The following is a 19,050-nucleotide window of genomic DNA, read 5'->3' on the forward strand; positions in this document are numbered from 1 at the left end:
ATACATGTATCAGTGCCGCACAGAAGTACAGTTCTGTATTCTGGCACTGCTTAACAGCTATGGCATTTCTAGGAAAACAGAATCCCTTTAGATCACTGAGCCAGCTGTCAGCTTACCATACCGCAATCCTCCAAGTGCTCTTTAGATAGATGGACGAGCACATGTCAGCACCACTTCTCACACTCCCAGAGGGAGGGGTCAAAAAGAAAGAAAGAAACAAACGAGACAGAAAAGATTTCAACTTGGGATTATCTTTTCTGTCAGTATCATACCTTCTGAATTTATGAATGGTGTCTGATAACATGAGAAAATGGGAAGATAAAACTGGTAAGCTGACACCCAGGTCTGCTGATAAAAAAATACATAGCAACAAGTGTATTGTAAGATGACAGACAAGCAAAAATGGGTGGTTAAACTATTCATGGAGTTTCATCTGCTGGGTTATACTACATTATTCTCTTGATGTTCTTGTACAGTAAAAAAATCCTCAAGATTTTTTTTTCCTTCTGTTTATTACTAAAGACAGGCTAAATTTCTCAGAGGTCAGGAGAGTTTCTCCTTAAATCTCGGATATCTAATTCATCTCAGTCTGCCCGCACAACGAAATCCAGGCACACGCAGAGCAAGCCCCAAGCATCATAAAGTACCACTTCTGTCACACATTCGCTGTCCAACAGGCTTGCACACTGTGGTCAGCCATATTGCCAAACATGCAGTCCCTGAACAAATATCAAAATTTATGCTGACAAACTTCAGAGGAGAGGGGAAAAGTGATAAATATCAAACCCAATTCAAAACACTGCAACAACTAAACTTAGTGAAAGAAACTAACACTTGCATAGAATTCATTTTGGCCCTATACTGCTTGTGTTTGTCCTTATTCTTTGAAATGTAATCCTATTTTGCAACAACACTGATGTTCTCCAAAAGCTAGTTTTAATTTATAATACTCTTTTTTCCTCTCTGATCAAATCCAAGGATCTTCAACAGTAAGGCTCATATAAGGGGGAAAAAAAAAATATTCCATTCATACTCAGGAAATAAATTAGCACTTTTTATGTACTGTACATGTTGAATTTTACAGCTTGAGAAGGTTACAATTAAAATTAATTCATAGTTAGTTTTATTTATTGGCCTGCTTTTCTCACAGATATATTAAACCCACAGAGACAGATAGGAATATTGTATTGGAATAAATCAAACAGTTTAAAAAAAAAAACCTTGCTATTTTCATTAGCATCTATAAACGAAGCTATTTTTAAAACAAAGTATTATTTGTGCTGTTTCATGAGGCAAGAAAATTAAATAATATTAAAAGTGTGAGGTTTTCTTGGCTGCTAATTCACACATATAAATAAAATAGATCATTTTAAAGATAAAAATTTGATATAAAACTGAGATATCCATGATAATATATCTGTGCCAGGATATGAAAGAGACGAAATTGTAAATAAGACTGTCAAAAAAAGTTTTACTAACTTCTGTAATGTTGTCTCACGTTATTTAGGCTAGAATGATGGAAGTTCTCTTTTGTATGTCATCATTATATTCCCCTTTAGGTCTCAAAAAAAAAAAAAGACCTCAACTTGATTCTACAAAATAACTTGGTAGCCAAAAAGCTAGATACAACTTGTTCTTCTGTCATTAGGGAAGTCACTAAGGTTCCTATTTTAATTTGATCTTTTTTTCTATTAATGTACATAAGCATCCTCAGCCTAGCCTCTTCCCTCCTTTTTCCTTCTTCCTAATTACCCTAACGTGGGTTCCATAAAATGGTACCTACAGGATAATACATAATCTATCCCTTCTCCATTCAAGCTCTCATAAAGTGTCTCTTTCCAGGGTTTACTTCAGGTTTGCAGGCACGACTGCATAAACATTAAGCCACACTGAGTGAAAACATCAAGTACTTTGAAAGAGCAAAGTAGTACATAAAAATGGAGAAGAGTCATTTGATGAGAGAGAACAGTAAAAAAAAAAAAAACTACAAGAAAAATGTCAAGGGATCAAATCCTAAAGAAACAAAAAGATACTATAAAAGGTAAAATAGCAATAATAAATATGTATATGATGGTAACACAGAATTGTGGTCCAGCTTTTAGGGTTTTGTTTAAACACTTAAAAAATTATTTCCAACTGTTCAGAAAAACTGAAAAATAAGATACTTGAGGCCTTAGCTTTTGCTCTGCTCTGTTGCTCCTAGAAAGACTCCATCTTCATACAACAGGGGCGCTTCCTGTGCCCCAGCTAGGCACCCCTGGTATCTGCACACCAAAACGTAACATTTATCATAATCTCAAGTCATGCCTCTGCAAAACGACAAATTCATCACTCTTAGCCTCAGAGTTGAACATATTCCCAAATAATTTGCTTTAAAAGACCAACCACAAATCCAGCTTTTAAAGTCCCAAAATTGTAATGTAGTTGAGTAACAAAAGGGACATGGTTTCACGGGGGACAGAAAAAAGTAATCTATTGAGAGATAACATAAATGGAAACAGATATTTTCTGCCCCTACCGTGGGGCACAAAAAGCATTTCACAATTTGCTTCGGAAGCATGTGTTTGCACAAAAGCATGATTTTTTTTGCTTTTAAAATTCCTAAGAGTAGACAGTGTTACTTCTTCCAGTGGTATTTTTCCCTCTGTAGTTCACAATTTAGTTCAATTTTTTTTTTTTTTTTTTATTGCAGTCTTTACAGGTCCAAGTACATATAAACAACTGTATCTTTTGGTATCTGAGTCGCTTTGTTAAGAAAGAAAATTGTGGTGTCTAATTGGACTAGTCCCAGTGTGCTGGCCAAATACAGCACCTCCTTTTAAGCAGCAGTTGTGCTAAAAACTTAACAAGAAAGTGACCACAGGCAAAACTTAGACCTCTGACAAGAACAGGTTTTGCCACATGTCAGAAAAACTAGTTATCCTACCTATATGCTAGCTTAGAGGATGCTTCTAGCTCTCCACACACATTTCTAAACCTTCCTTTTAACCACAGTGCTGACCAAAAGCTCTGTTGCAGTAGTGTCATGTCAAAACGAAACAGGTTCCTGAAATACCATTTGGATTTGCTGCCTTGTACTCTCCCTGTTCCTTCATTATTAGAGGGTAAATGAAATTCAGCAATGACTTCAGAAATACAATCCTGTCATATCTTCCTTACTAAGTTAGCTTTAATCTAAGTGCCCATTTTTCAGTGTCTTTTTACCCAGAAGACTCTGTAGTTCTTTGATAATATTTTTAACAGCTCTGCAGTGTCTCTGTTTCTGCCGTGTTGTTTATCATGGTGGCCAGAGATAACAGGGCTAACACAAATAAATTGTGATACTTCACTCATGAAAATATTTCTTAACACAGGCTATTCTCTTTACAAATCTCAATGTTTTGTTTGCTTTTGTAACTACTGCATCTGCATACCTTTTCCAAGTTCTTCATAATGGCACTTTGTGCTCACTTCTCAGTAGAACATACAGACAATATTCAATCTAACATGCATTACCTTATTTTACATTTTGAGTATAGGAGAGGGGAATTGGAGCATGACAAAAGTCTTGCAGTGTAGGTAAAACAAACCCTCCAGCATTTGTACTTCGAAGTACGTGGCTGCATTATGCCAGCATACTTCTAGAATATGAAAGGAAATTCCGTTTTACAGAAGCCTCAAATCTGTGAGATACAGGGCTGAAGTCACCCTCGAAGCGTTGTTATTGTTAGTAACCTACAAAAGAGAATTTTATGGACAGAAGGGTGGAAAGTACATGGGTCTCTGTCTCCAGACAGAGTAATGAACAAGGGCACAGCAAGCCTTCGGATCCTACTTCATAACATGGAAGTTTGCTTTATGACATTTACAAGCAAGGGATTTAATTCTGATCCAGATCATCTTGGCTGTGCATTCACACCTTGTACAGGCTCCAGCAGCATGCCCCAAAGATGAAAAATCAATAATTCATATCCTCAGGACATGTTTCCTGTAGCCGTGTGCTTATTGTGCTACTCCCCAGCTTAAATGTCCTCTCAGATAATCTTTCCCCTTACTTGCCTCTTCCTCGCACAAATTACTTTGGGATTGGAGAGGAGACGTTTGGTGTTGTCTTTAAAAAGAAAGCCCAACAGCAAAAGCTTAGAACATGACTAGTGTTGAATTTAGAGATCCAAACATCAAATTATCTTTCACAAGTATGCAAATCTTGGTACTACAAACACTCATTGGAAAAGAATGCGCAAGTGGTGAAAGCAAAGTCAAGGGGAACTCATTCCTCAAAACTTTCAAATTTTTCATAAATATTTATATGCCCAGATCTTCAGTTGATCCAGAAATTAAGTAAACCCTGAATTACAATAAAGTTAACTATTTTCAATTCTGACATATATGACACTGACAAGAAAAAGCCCAGCTAGGTATATTCCTCAGTGAAACATCTTTTTCAGTGGCATTACTTCTAAAATTCCAATGGTTGTATTTTACAACTTTTTTTACTTTAGTCTCTGCATTAAAATAATCTAAAATAAAAAAGTTAAGGTAGAAAGAATAATAATTAGAAAGCAGAATACGCAAATGATGTCACCGTGTATAGTCATGCTTGAAAACATGAAGAATTAAATTATCTTAAATCACAGGAAAAAAATTAAGTGTTCATTACTGTATATTCTCTAAGATGGTAACTTCGGATGGCTTGATCCATAGATGCTACAAGCTAGTTCAGCAGTCAGTTACTCTCTGTTCCTATAGACAGTGGAGAAAAGTTGCCCTGACGAGAGGACAGAATTGAGACTTTTTTCTGTATTGCTTTATGGAACAGGCTTGGAATTGAAAGTCTATGTCTATTGGTAAAGTATTTATAGCATAACTATTAACCTACTGCTATTATAACTGCAACATCAGGTAACAGTCAATCTCTAAAATTATGATATATTCTGTATTCTGTGCACTTTACAGTCCTATAAAAACAACACCCTACTACTATAAAATGCTTATATAAATGTTACCCCAAAATTTTACCTGCCCTTGGACATTCAAACAGATCACTGAAGGTCTTTAACTTAAAGAAATCTCCCTCAAAGGAACTGAACCAGAGCATGCTGGAGTCATGGCTACTGTGAGTGCAGGTTTCCTTGGGTACAACTTCTTTTCCTCACGCAGAAATTTTGTCTAGACAGAACCTGAGCATTTGCCTGAGATTTCCGGACACAGAATCTACAGTGCCGTGCATCTTGCAAATAGTCTGCCAATAAACCCAAAGCATTCCTGAAATAACTGCACAAATATTGCCTGAATTAAGGTAGCGGATCCCAGATTCAGGAAACTTTAAATTCAGCCTTAACAGTACTCTTGTTATAAAAATTATTATTATTGTCATCATCATTATTATTACTACTACTACTACCACCACCACTACTAATACAGAAGTTGCAGATGGCTTTAGGAAAAGTATTTGTATGGCATAAATGTTCTAATATTTAGGTTAAACCATAAAATAGCAAAAAAAAGTATTATTTGTTTTAGGAAACAAGGATCTGATATAGAATACATAGTAGTCTGTGGAAGAAGCCATACCTGTAATTAAAATATTACTGTTCTCGTGTGGCAGACTACAGCATTTTATATAGTGAACTTGCTTTTGACAATCTGGACACATAAAAATGGATTTGGTGTTTGATTTTAAATGAAAAAGAAATACAAAAATACTACCAGACACAAAAACCCCTTCTATAACTGACCATGTAACAAAGATGAACATTTAATGATTCCTGACATGCCTTTACTGTCACACAAGTATGCTATTTGCTTGCCAATAGCAGTAGCACAGTTTACTGTAAAGTACCAATATATGTGCATACTTCACTCTACGATAACAAACTTCTCCAGCTGCTACAATTTATGTACTTTTCACCATTGGAGACCTCAAATGTATTGTCTTACACAAATGGAAATTACTAGACTGATTTCTGTTCCCTGAACACTACTCCTACTCAACTTCACACACTTAACAGTTTTCTCACCACTGGTACATAAGCAAAACAACAGATGTATTTAAGCCTATAAACACAACCTATGAAGCAAGACCTTCATATAAAAAGAAATGCATTAAAATTGATGCTAGCTAGTAATAAAAACATCTAATTATAATGAGATCCAAATTTTAAAACCTGTAAAAGAACCCCTCACATACAAGTTTTGTTATTTCAGTAACACTGAAAGACACACACAAAAAAACCCCAAAACATACAACCCACCAACAAATTCCAAATTAAGCACTAATTGATTACAAATGTTTGCATCACCTATTTTACAATTGATAACATATTCCAATAAAGTATGCTGAAAACTGAGACTGACAACTAATTTTTAAAGCACTACAAAAAAAACCCTGCAAGGTTTACTTTAGACAGGTATTTGTAAGAAGGGGTATTGAACTGTTCCTGAACACATTTTGCATAATTTTTCTGGTAAAGGAATATTCAAAGATTTTAGTCTTATTATTTTGGATTATTTCAATGCTTATATAATAGTCCACAGTTAATTTTATTGCTATGGACTAAAAACATAACTTTATAGTTAAGGACAGATAATTCATTTATAAAGCACCATCTTCATCATTCTTAATTTTGTTATCAAAAAGGAAATCTTTTTAAGTAGCAGATTCTAAAGAATACTGTGAGAGAAAATACTGTTTTAAAACAACAACAACAAAATAAAAGCTCACAAATCATGTTTTATTAATGGGACCGTACATTAACACCCTCCAGGGTTAGTCAAAAGTTGTACACTCTAATAGGAACGCTTTCCTAGATCAGACGCTGCATTTCTTAATTCTTTCCTTTATTCTAGTTTTGAACAGAAGTGTCCTAACTTACTGCCTTTGGGGAGGTCGTACAACTGAGTGTGCCTTCAATCTCTGTCAGCAAGACTGACAGAAATATAGCAAGCGGAGATCCATGTTCCTAGGGGGAAAAAAAAAATTAAAAAAAAAAATCCCAGTCCTAATTTATAATTTCATTGCAGAAGTGGAAAGTAGGACACTCATGATCACTGAAAAACCCATCATGCCAACCAATTATCCAGTGTACTCTTTTCCTCTACAGGCCACTCAGAATCAGAAAAAGATTACTGGAGCCAGTAAAACATGAATGAGACCAGAAGTTACTAAATTAACTGAAGTACATCTGCATTAGTCTAGAGTAGGACTCCATATTTTCCTTTAAACATAGGTGTATCATGGATTTTGAATGGGAAAAATATAGTGGAAAATACCTGTTCTACTAATAAATAGAATACGGAAGTTCTGTTTAGGTCCTCTTTAAGGTTGCTTTGATCTCCTACAAAACATATATTACATGCCAAGGGAAAAAAAAACAACACACACACACAAAACAAAACACACCACACCCGAAAAAAAACCCATAATATATTTTCAATTCCTACAGACACAGTTGCAGGTAGGGGTGGTGTTCATTTTTTTTTTCTCTAAGCATGGTAATTTTTGAGTTTTGAAGTTTGGCTGCAAAACCTATAAATGTTGTATAGCTAAGTCACAACCTTAATAAATAGTAAGGCTGACATGGACAACATTGGTAACTGCAACATACATTGTTGCAGCCTACGTATGTATCTTCTGCTAGTGCTACCATTCCATTAGAGGATCCTGCTTCCCTCTTGCTGTGTATCTGTAAATCCCACTAAAACAAACGCAACAAGCACATGCACACCAAGGAAAGCATAAGCCTTGACAACATATGCAAATGTATGATTCATGGTGTAGGTCACCTTTTTTCCTTCCTAATGCAATGAAACAGCCAGTAAAAAAGAAGCTTCACTTTTTCCCTTTAATAAAATTAAATTACACAGCATATAAATATCTCCAAAATTTTCATATTTTCACCTCTTTTAAGCACATAACATTTTAAATCATTTTCTCAGCAAGTTCAATGAAACTATGGCTAAGCAAATTTCTTTTTCAGTGCTTTGTAGAGTGTAAGTACGATCACAATGGCATAGTTATACAATAATTGGACTAATCAAAGCTATATAATGTTAGTATTGTGGATGAAGTGAAGTTGCTCATTAGCCTATTACAAAAGAATTACTGTAAATTCAGCCTACGTGCAGCATCACTTCCTGTGCAAACACACACAGACAATACAACAAGCTTGAAACACTGCCAGGCTGGCAGACTGGCAGCACAAATTATGCAAAGAACCAGAAAGCCTTCAGTAGATTCAATAGAGCTTGGAGCATAAGAGTGATTAAGTGTTTCTCTGTACAACTACAAATCACAGTAATGAATCAGACTACAATTTCCAATAAGGGACTTAACTGCACCAGCTGGCCTTCTTCAGCAGCATTATAATGTGAAACGATGACATCCTGAAGAGCGGTGTTTGCAACTTTCACACAATCTCCCCAAAGCAAATCCTTTGTTTTGCATCAGTTTTTTGGAAACCTTTTTTTTGAAATAATACTAAAATGCTGCAACACCTGAAGATAAAGAAAAGCTACAAAGCTATACTGTTCTTTGTTCTCTGCTTCGTTTCCTTTTTTCTAATCAAATGAGAGCAAGGCTCTATTTGACTCTAATCAAATAAAGCATCTTCCACATGAGTTCTAACAAATCTCTTTCAAAACTGCTCAGATTACTTAATACAACTACAGATCTGCAATTACAGCTTTTCTTTTTTTGTTTTAAAATAAAAAAACTTAGTGGTAGCAAGTCTAAATAGAAAACCCTCTTTCATTTATTGTAAAATGAGAGTGACAGTAAAATACCTCAAATTCCGAAGTATGATGTTTTGGAAATCCAGGATATGTGTGTCCATTGTGATATGAACAGAAAAACACATATACAAGTGTAACTATTTACTTATATGCATGTGCACATGTATGTGCGTGCACACATTTTTCTTATCAAACGAGCCTCTCACATACTTGGACTTGGTCACTTGATATGCCTGGGGACATCATCTCAGCCATGCAGTACCACAGAATGGAAACAGAAGAGGTTTCCATTTGTTTTGCAGTGGAATCACTGTTCAGAGTTCGACAGCACTTGAAATTTGCTCTGGGATTCTGTCACATCATCGTAAAAGGAAAAGGTTAATCCATCTCACGCTTCAGGGCCCAACACTCATCACTTCAAAGCTGAGATGGAATGTGTTCCTCATGTTATAATACTAAAGTGAACGCACCCAGGGAAGAACTCCTGATAATCTAGTTTCTATAAAAAAAATATTTAGTCTGGTTTTCTGCATTCTTTGAAAGCACTGTAAGAGGGCAGGGGTCCAAGGAATGACAATGGACTAGATGATCAACGATTTGAACCAAATCAGCACTTGGAAGTGTCATTTATCTCAAAAGCCTAAAGGCAGTTGTAACAAGATGAAGTGCTAGGACAAAATCTTTCAAACTATCCAACTACCCTATACTTTAGTAAATTAGATTAAGTGATATAACATTTTTACCACTATCAGCTTCTGCGAGTCTATAATAAAGTGATGCTCTTTAACATGCTTTAATAGTGAAATCGTGGTAACTTGAAGACTGCGCCCACAGACAGAAATATTAGAAAATTTTTTGTTAATCCCTAAAAGTCCTACTTCACACAAGCTTAGGGACAGGGAAGAATTCTCACTAAACCTACCTTAATTTTCATAGGACTTTTAAGAAACATCAGAGGAAATATTTTACCCAGGTAGCACCCACTATTATTTGCTTAATTCTTAAAACAATCAATTCTTTGTCAGTAGGCTCTCTATACTGCTCACCTCCCATGCAGCTTCGCATTTTATAGAGGTGCAGCCTGCACACTTCTCTGGAATCTGCCTTGTGGTTCTCCAATACAAAAAGAGCAATCATAACTTTTTGTTCCTTTGTTTTAAGTTAGTTAGATGCTTACTTCTTATGACTCTCCAGCCACGAGTAGTGAATTCTTCTCATTCTCTGGTTCATAATCATGATCTGTAAGTGAAATGCTTTTACCACAATTAAGTCACGTCTCCTACCTTAACCTTACTTTAACAAAATGGGTTAATTATTTTAGAATTGCTAGTATCATCAGAATCTATTGCTTAGTTAATATTTACTGGGAATCGGTTACTCGTAACAAAGATAAAAAAAGCTGCGTGCCCCTATGACAAGGCAATTCTATTCCTCTTATGAACACCTTCCCTATGTCATTAAAATTACCTAAGTATAGGAAATGTTTGAAGAGGATGAGAAAATCCAACAGAAAGAAAAAGGAAGTTCAAGGTTTTTACACAAGTAATAAGAGGTCCTTATACAAGTTATCACATTCAGTCTTAAAACATTTCCATTCCATCTTAACACACTGTGGATATGACATGGCCGACACAAGTGCAATCTGTTTCTCCTCTAGAAGGGAACTGTCATGTTGTTCTGCACATTCTAGATAAACAAACCCATAGAAAGCATAGCAGGAGCTTCACAACGGGGACAGAGGGCATTATGTATGGTGGGGAACTCATGAAAGACACAGATCTACATTTACCTAGTATAATTGCACATGCATTTAGTGCACTGAATAATGCATCCACGCACTGATTGATTTAATGCATCCAATCAATTTTATGCAATACATTTATTTTACTTATGGAACATAAGTTTTATCATATTCCACTAGGGTCAAAAAGTAAGTACAAGGTTAGTCACTAGGTTCTAATATACCAGATACACTCAGATTTACTTGGAACATGATTTCTGGCCCAACACTCTTCCCATCTCCTCATTTTCAGAACTTATACACAAAACACATTTCTAAATATTACTGGGCAAGTCATCACTTCACCAGTTTCTTACAGTAAGCAGTCAAATCTTGGAATGGACTGTGTAATACCTGGGTCTCAACTGAATTAATCTCACTTGTAGATTGCCTCCTGCAGCAGGTTTGAGATAAAAGCAAAGAGAAGCGTTTGAAGCACATAGGTGCTTTCCCCTTCCCTCGCCTCACCTTTCCTTCACCTTTAAGCATTAGGCTTAAATATTTTTGTTCTGACAAACATGCAGTACCAAAAAAGAATTCCAGTAGAAGTAATCCAACTGAAGCCACAGGCGCTATCCCATGTTTGCTATTATGCTTACATTAAAATTGTCTGCTGGGTGGCAACACTGCCCCATTTTTTCAAGTTTTCTAGACTCATCCTCTTCACCTACAGGTAACCTACTTGCTTAAACTTCACCAATACACTGGTTAGTACAGTAGCCTATGATTCACAGCATGTTACTCTTAAAGCAAATTACATGATATGTCTCTTCATATTAGAATTGTCTATTTCAAGCCTAAGATAAAGTTAGCATTATTAATCAGGATCTGCAAATCTACAATAACTCGTTGCTGGACTATTCAACTTTTGTGAGCCTGGTTACCAGCTTTCCATGGCCTTAATGAGCTCATATGTGTTGCGATGTCACCACAAATTCTTTCTTTGCTCAAAGTGGCAACCACAAGTATATTAAGACTTAAGGATTTCTCTTATATCACCTGCTGTTCTGCATATACAAAGAGCACACATTCCATTGCAGGTATTCCAAAATATCCATTACCACCTACAGCTTTCCTCCTTTTACTCATCCCTTTTTATTTACTGTCCAATTCTCTTCTGGCTGCACATTCACATAACTTTTCCTTTTCCCCAGGCTCACAGGGGTGAACTCATAGTTCCCAGAGATCCTCAGCACCACAGATTCTAATAATTATATCTCCTGAAAGTGGTTGAAAACTAAAACAAGTAGATAAATTTCTATTAGCATGATATCTTGCTTGTCAACATAGCATTCACCTCACTGTATCACAGTGTCAGCAGTACTGTATTCCGATATTCTACAAGTTGTATTTAACTGCACAAGGTATACTCCAAAGCATTCCATATTAGTGCATGTACAGACACTTTACTGGGTTTTCTTTCCCCCATAAAGCATATCACTTAACCAACAAAGATAAACTGGAAAGCACAGAGGAATGTTAAAGCACCATTTAGGTAAAAGGGAAAGTTACTGTCAATCCTCAGAGGTTCAAAGAACCAATGAAAAATTCTATTTTACACCAGACTTGGAATTTTTCATTTTATCATGCATTCTAGTGCAGGCAGCTATACCCTTCCCACAGCAATCCACATGGAAGTATCTGGATAAATAACATTAATATATATCTTATGTGTTTTCCCCTCTTAAAAGTATTTCCTCTTCTTTTCACAGCACACTGCTAAGAGCAGTGTCCAATGCAGTTATAGCCAGCAGAGATGCAAATGCAATTACCTGCTACCAGCAAAAACCTGTCCCCTCTAACCATGCCCCCATACTTTCTAAAGCTCTGGTACTCCAGACTGCTCTCATGACCAATGATACACAGAATTTCACCTTGTTATCAAATACTGTTCAGTCTTTCCAAGACAGTACTTAAAGGAGGCCCTTGCATCAGGATGCTGTGGCACCACAGAAGCGTGCTAGAAGACAACGTGCCATCATGGCAGTCTCCCAGAAAAGGAATTGAGCATTGCATAGTGCCTCCAGACTAAGGGGAAACCATGATCTCTGCTGCCATGGAAACTGAAGAAATAGCAAAAACATAGGCTTGCCTGACCCACAACACCATCAAAAGGACAGTAACATGCAGTAGCTGGTTTTGAAACCATGCAAAGGCAAGCACAGTGCAGCAAGAGCATAGTGCTGAAGTCCCAAAGTTAATACAAATGTTCATACTTCTGAAAGCACGGGTAGAATCACCACATCAGCAGAGTGCACTCTCAAGTTAATTAATCCTGTTGGGATCATGTCATATCGTGTCACTAACAGCACTGCAGATGGCTGGGGTATCCACCCATCCCATGCTTCATTGCGTGGTACTGAGGTTCCCTCTAATCCATACAGGGCTACAACAGCTTGGAAACTGCACTCTACAGATAAGAACAGGACAGCTTGGAATGAACAACAGAGCATCCCAGGCCCTGGTGGGTTTTTTTCTGCAAGTCCATTTCTAACAAAACAACAAAAGAAATTACTAATGTGATTTCTCCATTTGAGACAATTACTAACCTTCGCTGATTAGCAACCTCTCTGTCTATGCTATTACCTCAAAGAGTGACAGAATTTATGTACAGAAATTTATGAACAAGTTAATAGGGCTGCTTGGAAATGCTGCTTACAACAGAAGAGAATTTAACTGTAAATCTGAGAATTTCAACATGACACTACAGAATAATCTATTCAGATACAACGCTGTCTCATGTTTCTTGTGCTAGGGTAGCTCAAAGGTGCCCATAAAACATTTAATTTGCCTTGGAGGTATGCAGAATCTCCTGTCCTCTGTGTCTCTCTTGAGGATAGTCTTTGCCACTGCATCAGTTCACGTGCTCAAAACTACTTTTCCTGTGCATTAATCTTGGCAATAATCTCTGGAACATTTATGGATCTATACTGCAAACATGGCCAAATGGAAATCTATGGGTAAGTTCTTTATGAAGAGTTTCCAGTAATCCAGGAAAAAGGTCTCAACCATTTTTCCAGAAGACATCCCCAACTGTCTTTCCTTTTTAAAAAAAATAAATGTTCAAATTACCCAATCTTTGAACACCACCACATGCACACAAACACAGATGACGTGGAAAGGGAAAATTACTCGGATGAAATTTTGTAAAGATTTATTCTCAATAGATTGAATACTCCCAACTGATATATCAGAAATGGATACAGGTAAATAACACAGACAGTCAATGATACAACTTTTCTCATCTAATTTTTACCGAGACTTATAAATGAGTGGACAAGCCCTCTGGGAACTTGGAAAAACAGATGGCTCTGTTGAAAATCAATATGCAAATTGTAGATACCAGTGAAGGAATAAAATCTTGAGCTGAAGAAATTCATAGTGGGAAAAAGACCAGCAGTCATGACTGCTTGTGAATATTCTATTCATACCCTTATCCCACCACACTACAGAAAGGTCAGAGACTGCATGAAGAAAACCTCTAGAAAGAAAGCACAAAACAGCTGATTCCTCCTTGAACCTGGTAACCTGGGGGATCCGGGAGATCTAAGCTTGGGAAGTCCCCGTCCTGGCTCAGGACACGTAGGTAGGGAACTGCTTCATGGAGCTTACCAGGCTACACTTGCAGTGCTTATTATAACCACCAAATTGCTGGCATTCCAAAGTTTCCCATTATGAGATTGTATTATATTCAGACAGGCTTTGCCTCTTAAAATACTACCTTTCTAAAAGGGTGCCAGGGACTGTGGGAGGAATTAATACAGGTATTGAAGGCAGATGTCAACACGTTTATTAACTCAGCCACTGCATGCAGCTTCGTCTATACAGCTGCACGTATACTTAACTTGGAGATACCATTTTTTCACTGTTTTCAATAGCATGTGTAATACCTCTCAGAAATTTCAAATTATTGCAGTCTTTTCACAGCTGACACTGACATACTCCCCTGACAGTTCACATGCAGTTGAAATAAGGCTACCTAGCTTTTGTCTGATAATTCTAGCACCTTATATAGTTATCAAACCAAAATGTCTAGCTCTACAGAGATTGTTTGATATAAACAGTTTAGCTTTACAAGCAACGTAGAGCTTTTTTGTTAATTAACTGCAGCTTCAGATCAAGAATAGTTTGAGCTTTTCTTTTCACTATGTACTACCTTGCTTGTTTAAAAAGCTACAGATGGGTGCATTTAACATAACCAGACAATCAAGAACAACATTCTATATATAATTCGTAAAACTGTACTGGCTCTCTAAAAAGCTTGAAATGATCCTCTTACATCAGATAAGAAAGTCTCTTCATTTCCTTAGCTTTTTTCAGCCCCTATTGAGCAAAACACTTGAACACACACTTCAATCAAGTTATTGAAGTTTAAACCTTCTACTACGATGTTTCCCACAATGAAGTGCAAAAAAAAAATTAACAATCCCAAGTCAAATATGCAACTTGACTCCATCTCCTCAGCAAACAATAATCTTGTTACTCAACTAAGTGTACAGTTCAGGCCCCTACATATTCACTTTCTGCCCTAGATAAAGCCGCAGAAGAACATTAATATTTGCCACTGTTAAGACCTACATAAATAGAGCATCTGGAACTGTTCTCCAAAAAAAAAAAAAAAGGTAAGAATAAAAAAACATCTTCATTTGGATGCTGGAATAACTTTATCATACATTTTTTACTTATATTTAACCAGTCCAGAATGCAAAGAAAACTAGAATGCATAAAGAAAACAAAAAAAAGAAAGGGGGTGGGGGAGATGTGTAGAAATACACATAAAACCCAACTTACACTATAACAGGCCATTACCTACACTGTAATGGGCAGTTTTGTTTTCTCTAGCTTCATATAAGAAGTGATGAAGTCAAAGTAATGTACAGCAACAGGACATTATCATAATTCTATTCATTCGGTACTGGCACAGTATGTATTTCCTTAAATGTCTTTGTATCAGCAGCTTGTGATATTTAAATATGCACACCCTCTCGTTTACCAGCCTAACAAAAAATTCAAATATTGAACATTCTAATAATTTTTGCATATATAATTGGTTTGAAATCCACTCCTACTCTGCTCATATGTTGTTAAATAACTAATTATAGTGTAGTTACGTTTTACAGTCAGTCACGAACACTAGGAAAAATGTCTATAGGATAACTTTTAAAGTATTTACCTGTGCGTAAGCCTTCGGTGACTAATGCAAACCGCAGTTTGTTGATCCTGTGCAACACAGACCTTATGGCGACTACATTTCATCTTTAAACATGGATCTTTAGCCGGATCTAAAGCTAAAAATAATTTTGGAAAATTGTTAACAATTATCTAGACACGTGCAATTAAGTAAAGAAATACACCACACATAAAACCCACCAAGTATGTGGAGGTGGGGGGTGGCCAGCTGCTTGTACAGCACGCCGCACTGAAAGGCACTGATTGTCACCAGGATAAAATGCAGCACACTCAATGATAATGTAAAATGAAGCAGTGCAGAATTCCTTTACCAAGGAAAATGGATTTTCATGAAACATGGATATTTCTGTATATTCGCATACAATACCACACTATTTTTGTAAATAAAAGCGAAGTACCCTATCCAACTCTCCTGGTCAACATTTGTAACAAAGGCAAAGACTGCTGTTTTTTTTACTGTAGGTGAAAACACTTTTTTAATATTAGAATTTGCTTAGGACTTTTAGGAAACTTGCATACCCATTATGTCATTCAGAGCACCAAATTCCCTAATAAATCAATTTTGAAGCAGATTCTGCTGCCTACAGTTCTCCATTTCAGTCACGTCACTTCTAAACAGAATTAGGTCTGCGATATGAATATCTCAGAAGCCACCACATATCTGAAATCACAAAAAAACTGTGCGCCAAAAAGTAATGAAGAAGTAGTCAGAAAGGAAAATGACATTTGATCAGGAGTTTGGAACTTTATGTTCATCCAGATGTTGGCTGCCACATCTGTCACATACAAGATATTTTTTAAAAGCTGTAAGCCAGAATGCTAATAATAATAAAAAAAGTACTTCCACTCAATCCATTTCTTGCCATTCTTACTATGAAATAGTAACACCTTCTCAGCTACATTGCACAGAAATAATTCAGTAAGACATAAACAGTGATGTGCTGGTCCATAAACATATTAACCCAGAGAAGAGGAAAATCATCAGTTCACTAAATTCCACTGTTGTGTAGCTAAGATACTACTTACCAACAATATCTGCAATATTCTAGGTCTCTTATTTCTGCTTAGTGGCTTTTTTTGTAGCTGGTCCTTAAGTTGTTAATCTATACTCATCTTTGAGCTACACTTAGAATTACAAATACTAATTTCTGGCTATAATACCAGAGAGGCCAAATAATCTTGTTTGCTACTTACTATTAAATTTGCATCGCATATTTCTTGAATAATCATGCCTATAAGCCAGTACAGAAAAGTTTACGATAATTTATGCTCTCACAATAAATAATCAATTTTTTCCTTCTCTTGAGCTCCATGGTGTCTTTCAGGTAGATCCAAGTACTCTAAAACTGATTCTTTTATTCATATAGATATTCTTTTTTAAAAAATAAAAGATAAAAATATAACACCCCTCAGAAAAAGAAAACCAAAACCCCAGAAAACAAACCCTAGTAAGTTAAACACCAATGCCTAGCTTAAAGAGACACTACTGAAAATCCTAAATCACAAAATCAAGCAAGAAAGCTATGAAAAATTAGAATTCAGTTTTCCTGTGTTCTTCGCTTTAGCATGTTACTGTCCAGTCTTCATTCATATTTCAGAAATGCTTTCCCCATTTTTCATGTTTGCTTATAATATATATGTATACATATTTTCTGAAAGTTATGTTTCTTGTGTTCTTCACAATCAAAAGTAAAATTTTAATCACACCTCTACTTGAACTGCCACATGATATTAACATAAGGCTGATTAACCATGTACCCAGGAAACAAGAACCAGACTGATCATTAATTGCATTTTTGACACATAACTTTGTGGTGCTAAGTATGATTAAATACAGTCTAAGCAGGGACTTTCTCATTTTTATTTCCTTCTTAACAAGATATTCAGTTGTGCATAATCTATACATTATATTACCAGCAAAGCATAAAATTGATAGAATCATTAATATAATAATAAATCAATGCAGTCAGAAAAGAAATATTTTGTTAATTACTGCATAAGACATATGCAAAGGTGCATTCCTCTTCCAGGTATTTTTATTTCTACAGAAAACCAGCCATAAAACCACAAGGAGTCATCCAGAATAAGTCTGATTACAACAACCCTAAACAAGGTGAAAGCAAATGCAGCAAAAAAATGACTGAAGTAGGATAACAGAGTTGAATTTAAAATTAATGAGAGCACATTCAGTACCCTTCTCCAATATACTTTAGATCTTCGACTCCATATCAAGTACTTTCTGTGTTTAAAGTCAGGCAGAACGTAATGTCAGCCCCCAGTAAACATGAGCATATTATCACTTAATCATAGAATCACAGAATGGTTCGGGTGAAAAGGGACCTTAAAGATCACCCAGTTCCAGCCCCCCCGCCACAGGCAGGGACACCCTCCACTAGACCAGGTCACTCAAAGCCCCATCCAGCCTGGTCCTGAGCCCTGCCAGGGATGGGGCACCCACAGCTGCTCTGGGCAGCCTGGGTGTTACGGTCCACTCAGTGGACTCGTGATGGTTCGTTAACTATGATCTCAAAGCGCAAAAAATCATGGCAACCACGCCAAGGGGTTATGCTTCAATCAAACAGCACAATTTTATTGTTTGCCCGTAAAGCGGCATGCAATAGGTAGAAAGACAGAAAGTAAAGAAAAGTAAAAAGAATTGGAAAGAGGACTATAGCTACCACCACGGGTCCAAAGCGTCTCTATGGCCCCAGGTACAGGCAACGTCCCGCCAGTCCTTCCGATCGTCGTGATCCTTGGTGGGGAAGATCTCCAAAGTTCAGTTGCTAAGAAGGCATCTTTTTATGCCAAGCAATACACCTTGCTCCTCCTCTGGTCCATAGACTTCTGCCAGTTCTCTGCCTTCTCGAGCCAGGTTATCTTGCCCCAGAGGTGGGTAGCTTCAGACCAGGAGGCGTGTTCTTGTATTGTTTTCTGGTTCGTCGTTATGACCACAGTTGTGATCCATCTTCTGGACAGCTGTTATGTGGCCTTATTCAATCCCAGGTTGCAGGGAGCGGCATAGTACTCCTCATACCATGCGGTTCTCTTTCCCGGGGTCTTTGTGTCTTGGTGTCCATGAGCACCACATTCCATCTCCAACAGGTCTCTGCTGGCAATGCTGAGACAATATTGTTCTCTTTAGACAGACTCTTACACTGGGCCAGCGCCTCACCGCCCTCACGGGGAAAGATTTCTTCCTAGTAAGTAACCAAAATCCACCATCTTACCATCTGTCAGCTGAAAGCCATTCCCCCTTGTCCTATCACTGCAGGCCCCTGTAAAAAGTCCCTCTCCAGCTTCCTTACTACCCTCCTTTTTGGTACTGGGAGGCTGCTGTAAGGTCTCCCCGGAGCCTTCTCTTCTCCAGG

The 19,050-nt window shown here is 37.0% G+C and overlaps 1 protein-coding gene across 2 annotated transcripts in view; it reads right to left on the reverse strand.

Moving 5' to 3' along the window:
* The window catches only part of SPOCK3 (SPARC (osteonectin), cwcv and kazal like domains proteoglycan 3), a 212,369-nt gene that overhangs the window by 93,701 nt on the left and 99,618 nt on the right, over positions 1-19,050 (reverse strand). The window contains exon 4 of one of the 2 annotated variants that reach the window (XM_055700840.1): positions 15,666-15,780. The exons of the other annotated variant lie outside the window; for it this stretch is intronic. Within the exon in view, the coding sequence (XP_055556815.1) occupies positions 15,666-15,780 (115 nt within the window). The remainder of the gene's footprint in view (positions 1-15,665; positions 15,781-19,050) is intronic. 2 annotated transcript variants of the gene reach the window in all.

This window comes from Falco cherrug, chromosome 1 (assembly GCF_023634085.1).
Source record: "Falco cherrug isolate bFalChe1 chromosome 1, bFalChe1.pri, whole genome shotgun sequence".
NCBI classification, from domain to species: Eukaryota; Metazoa; Chordata; class Aves; order Falconiformes; family Falconidae; genus Falco; species Falco cherrug.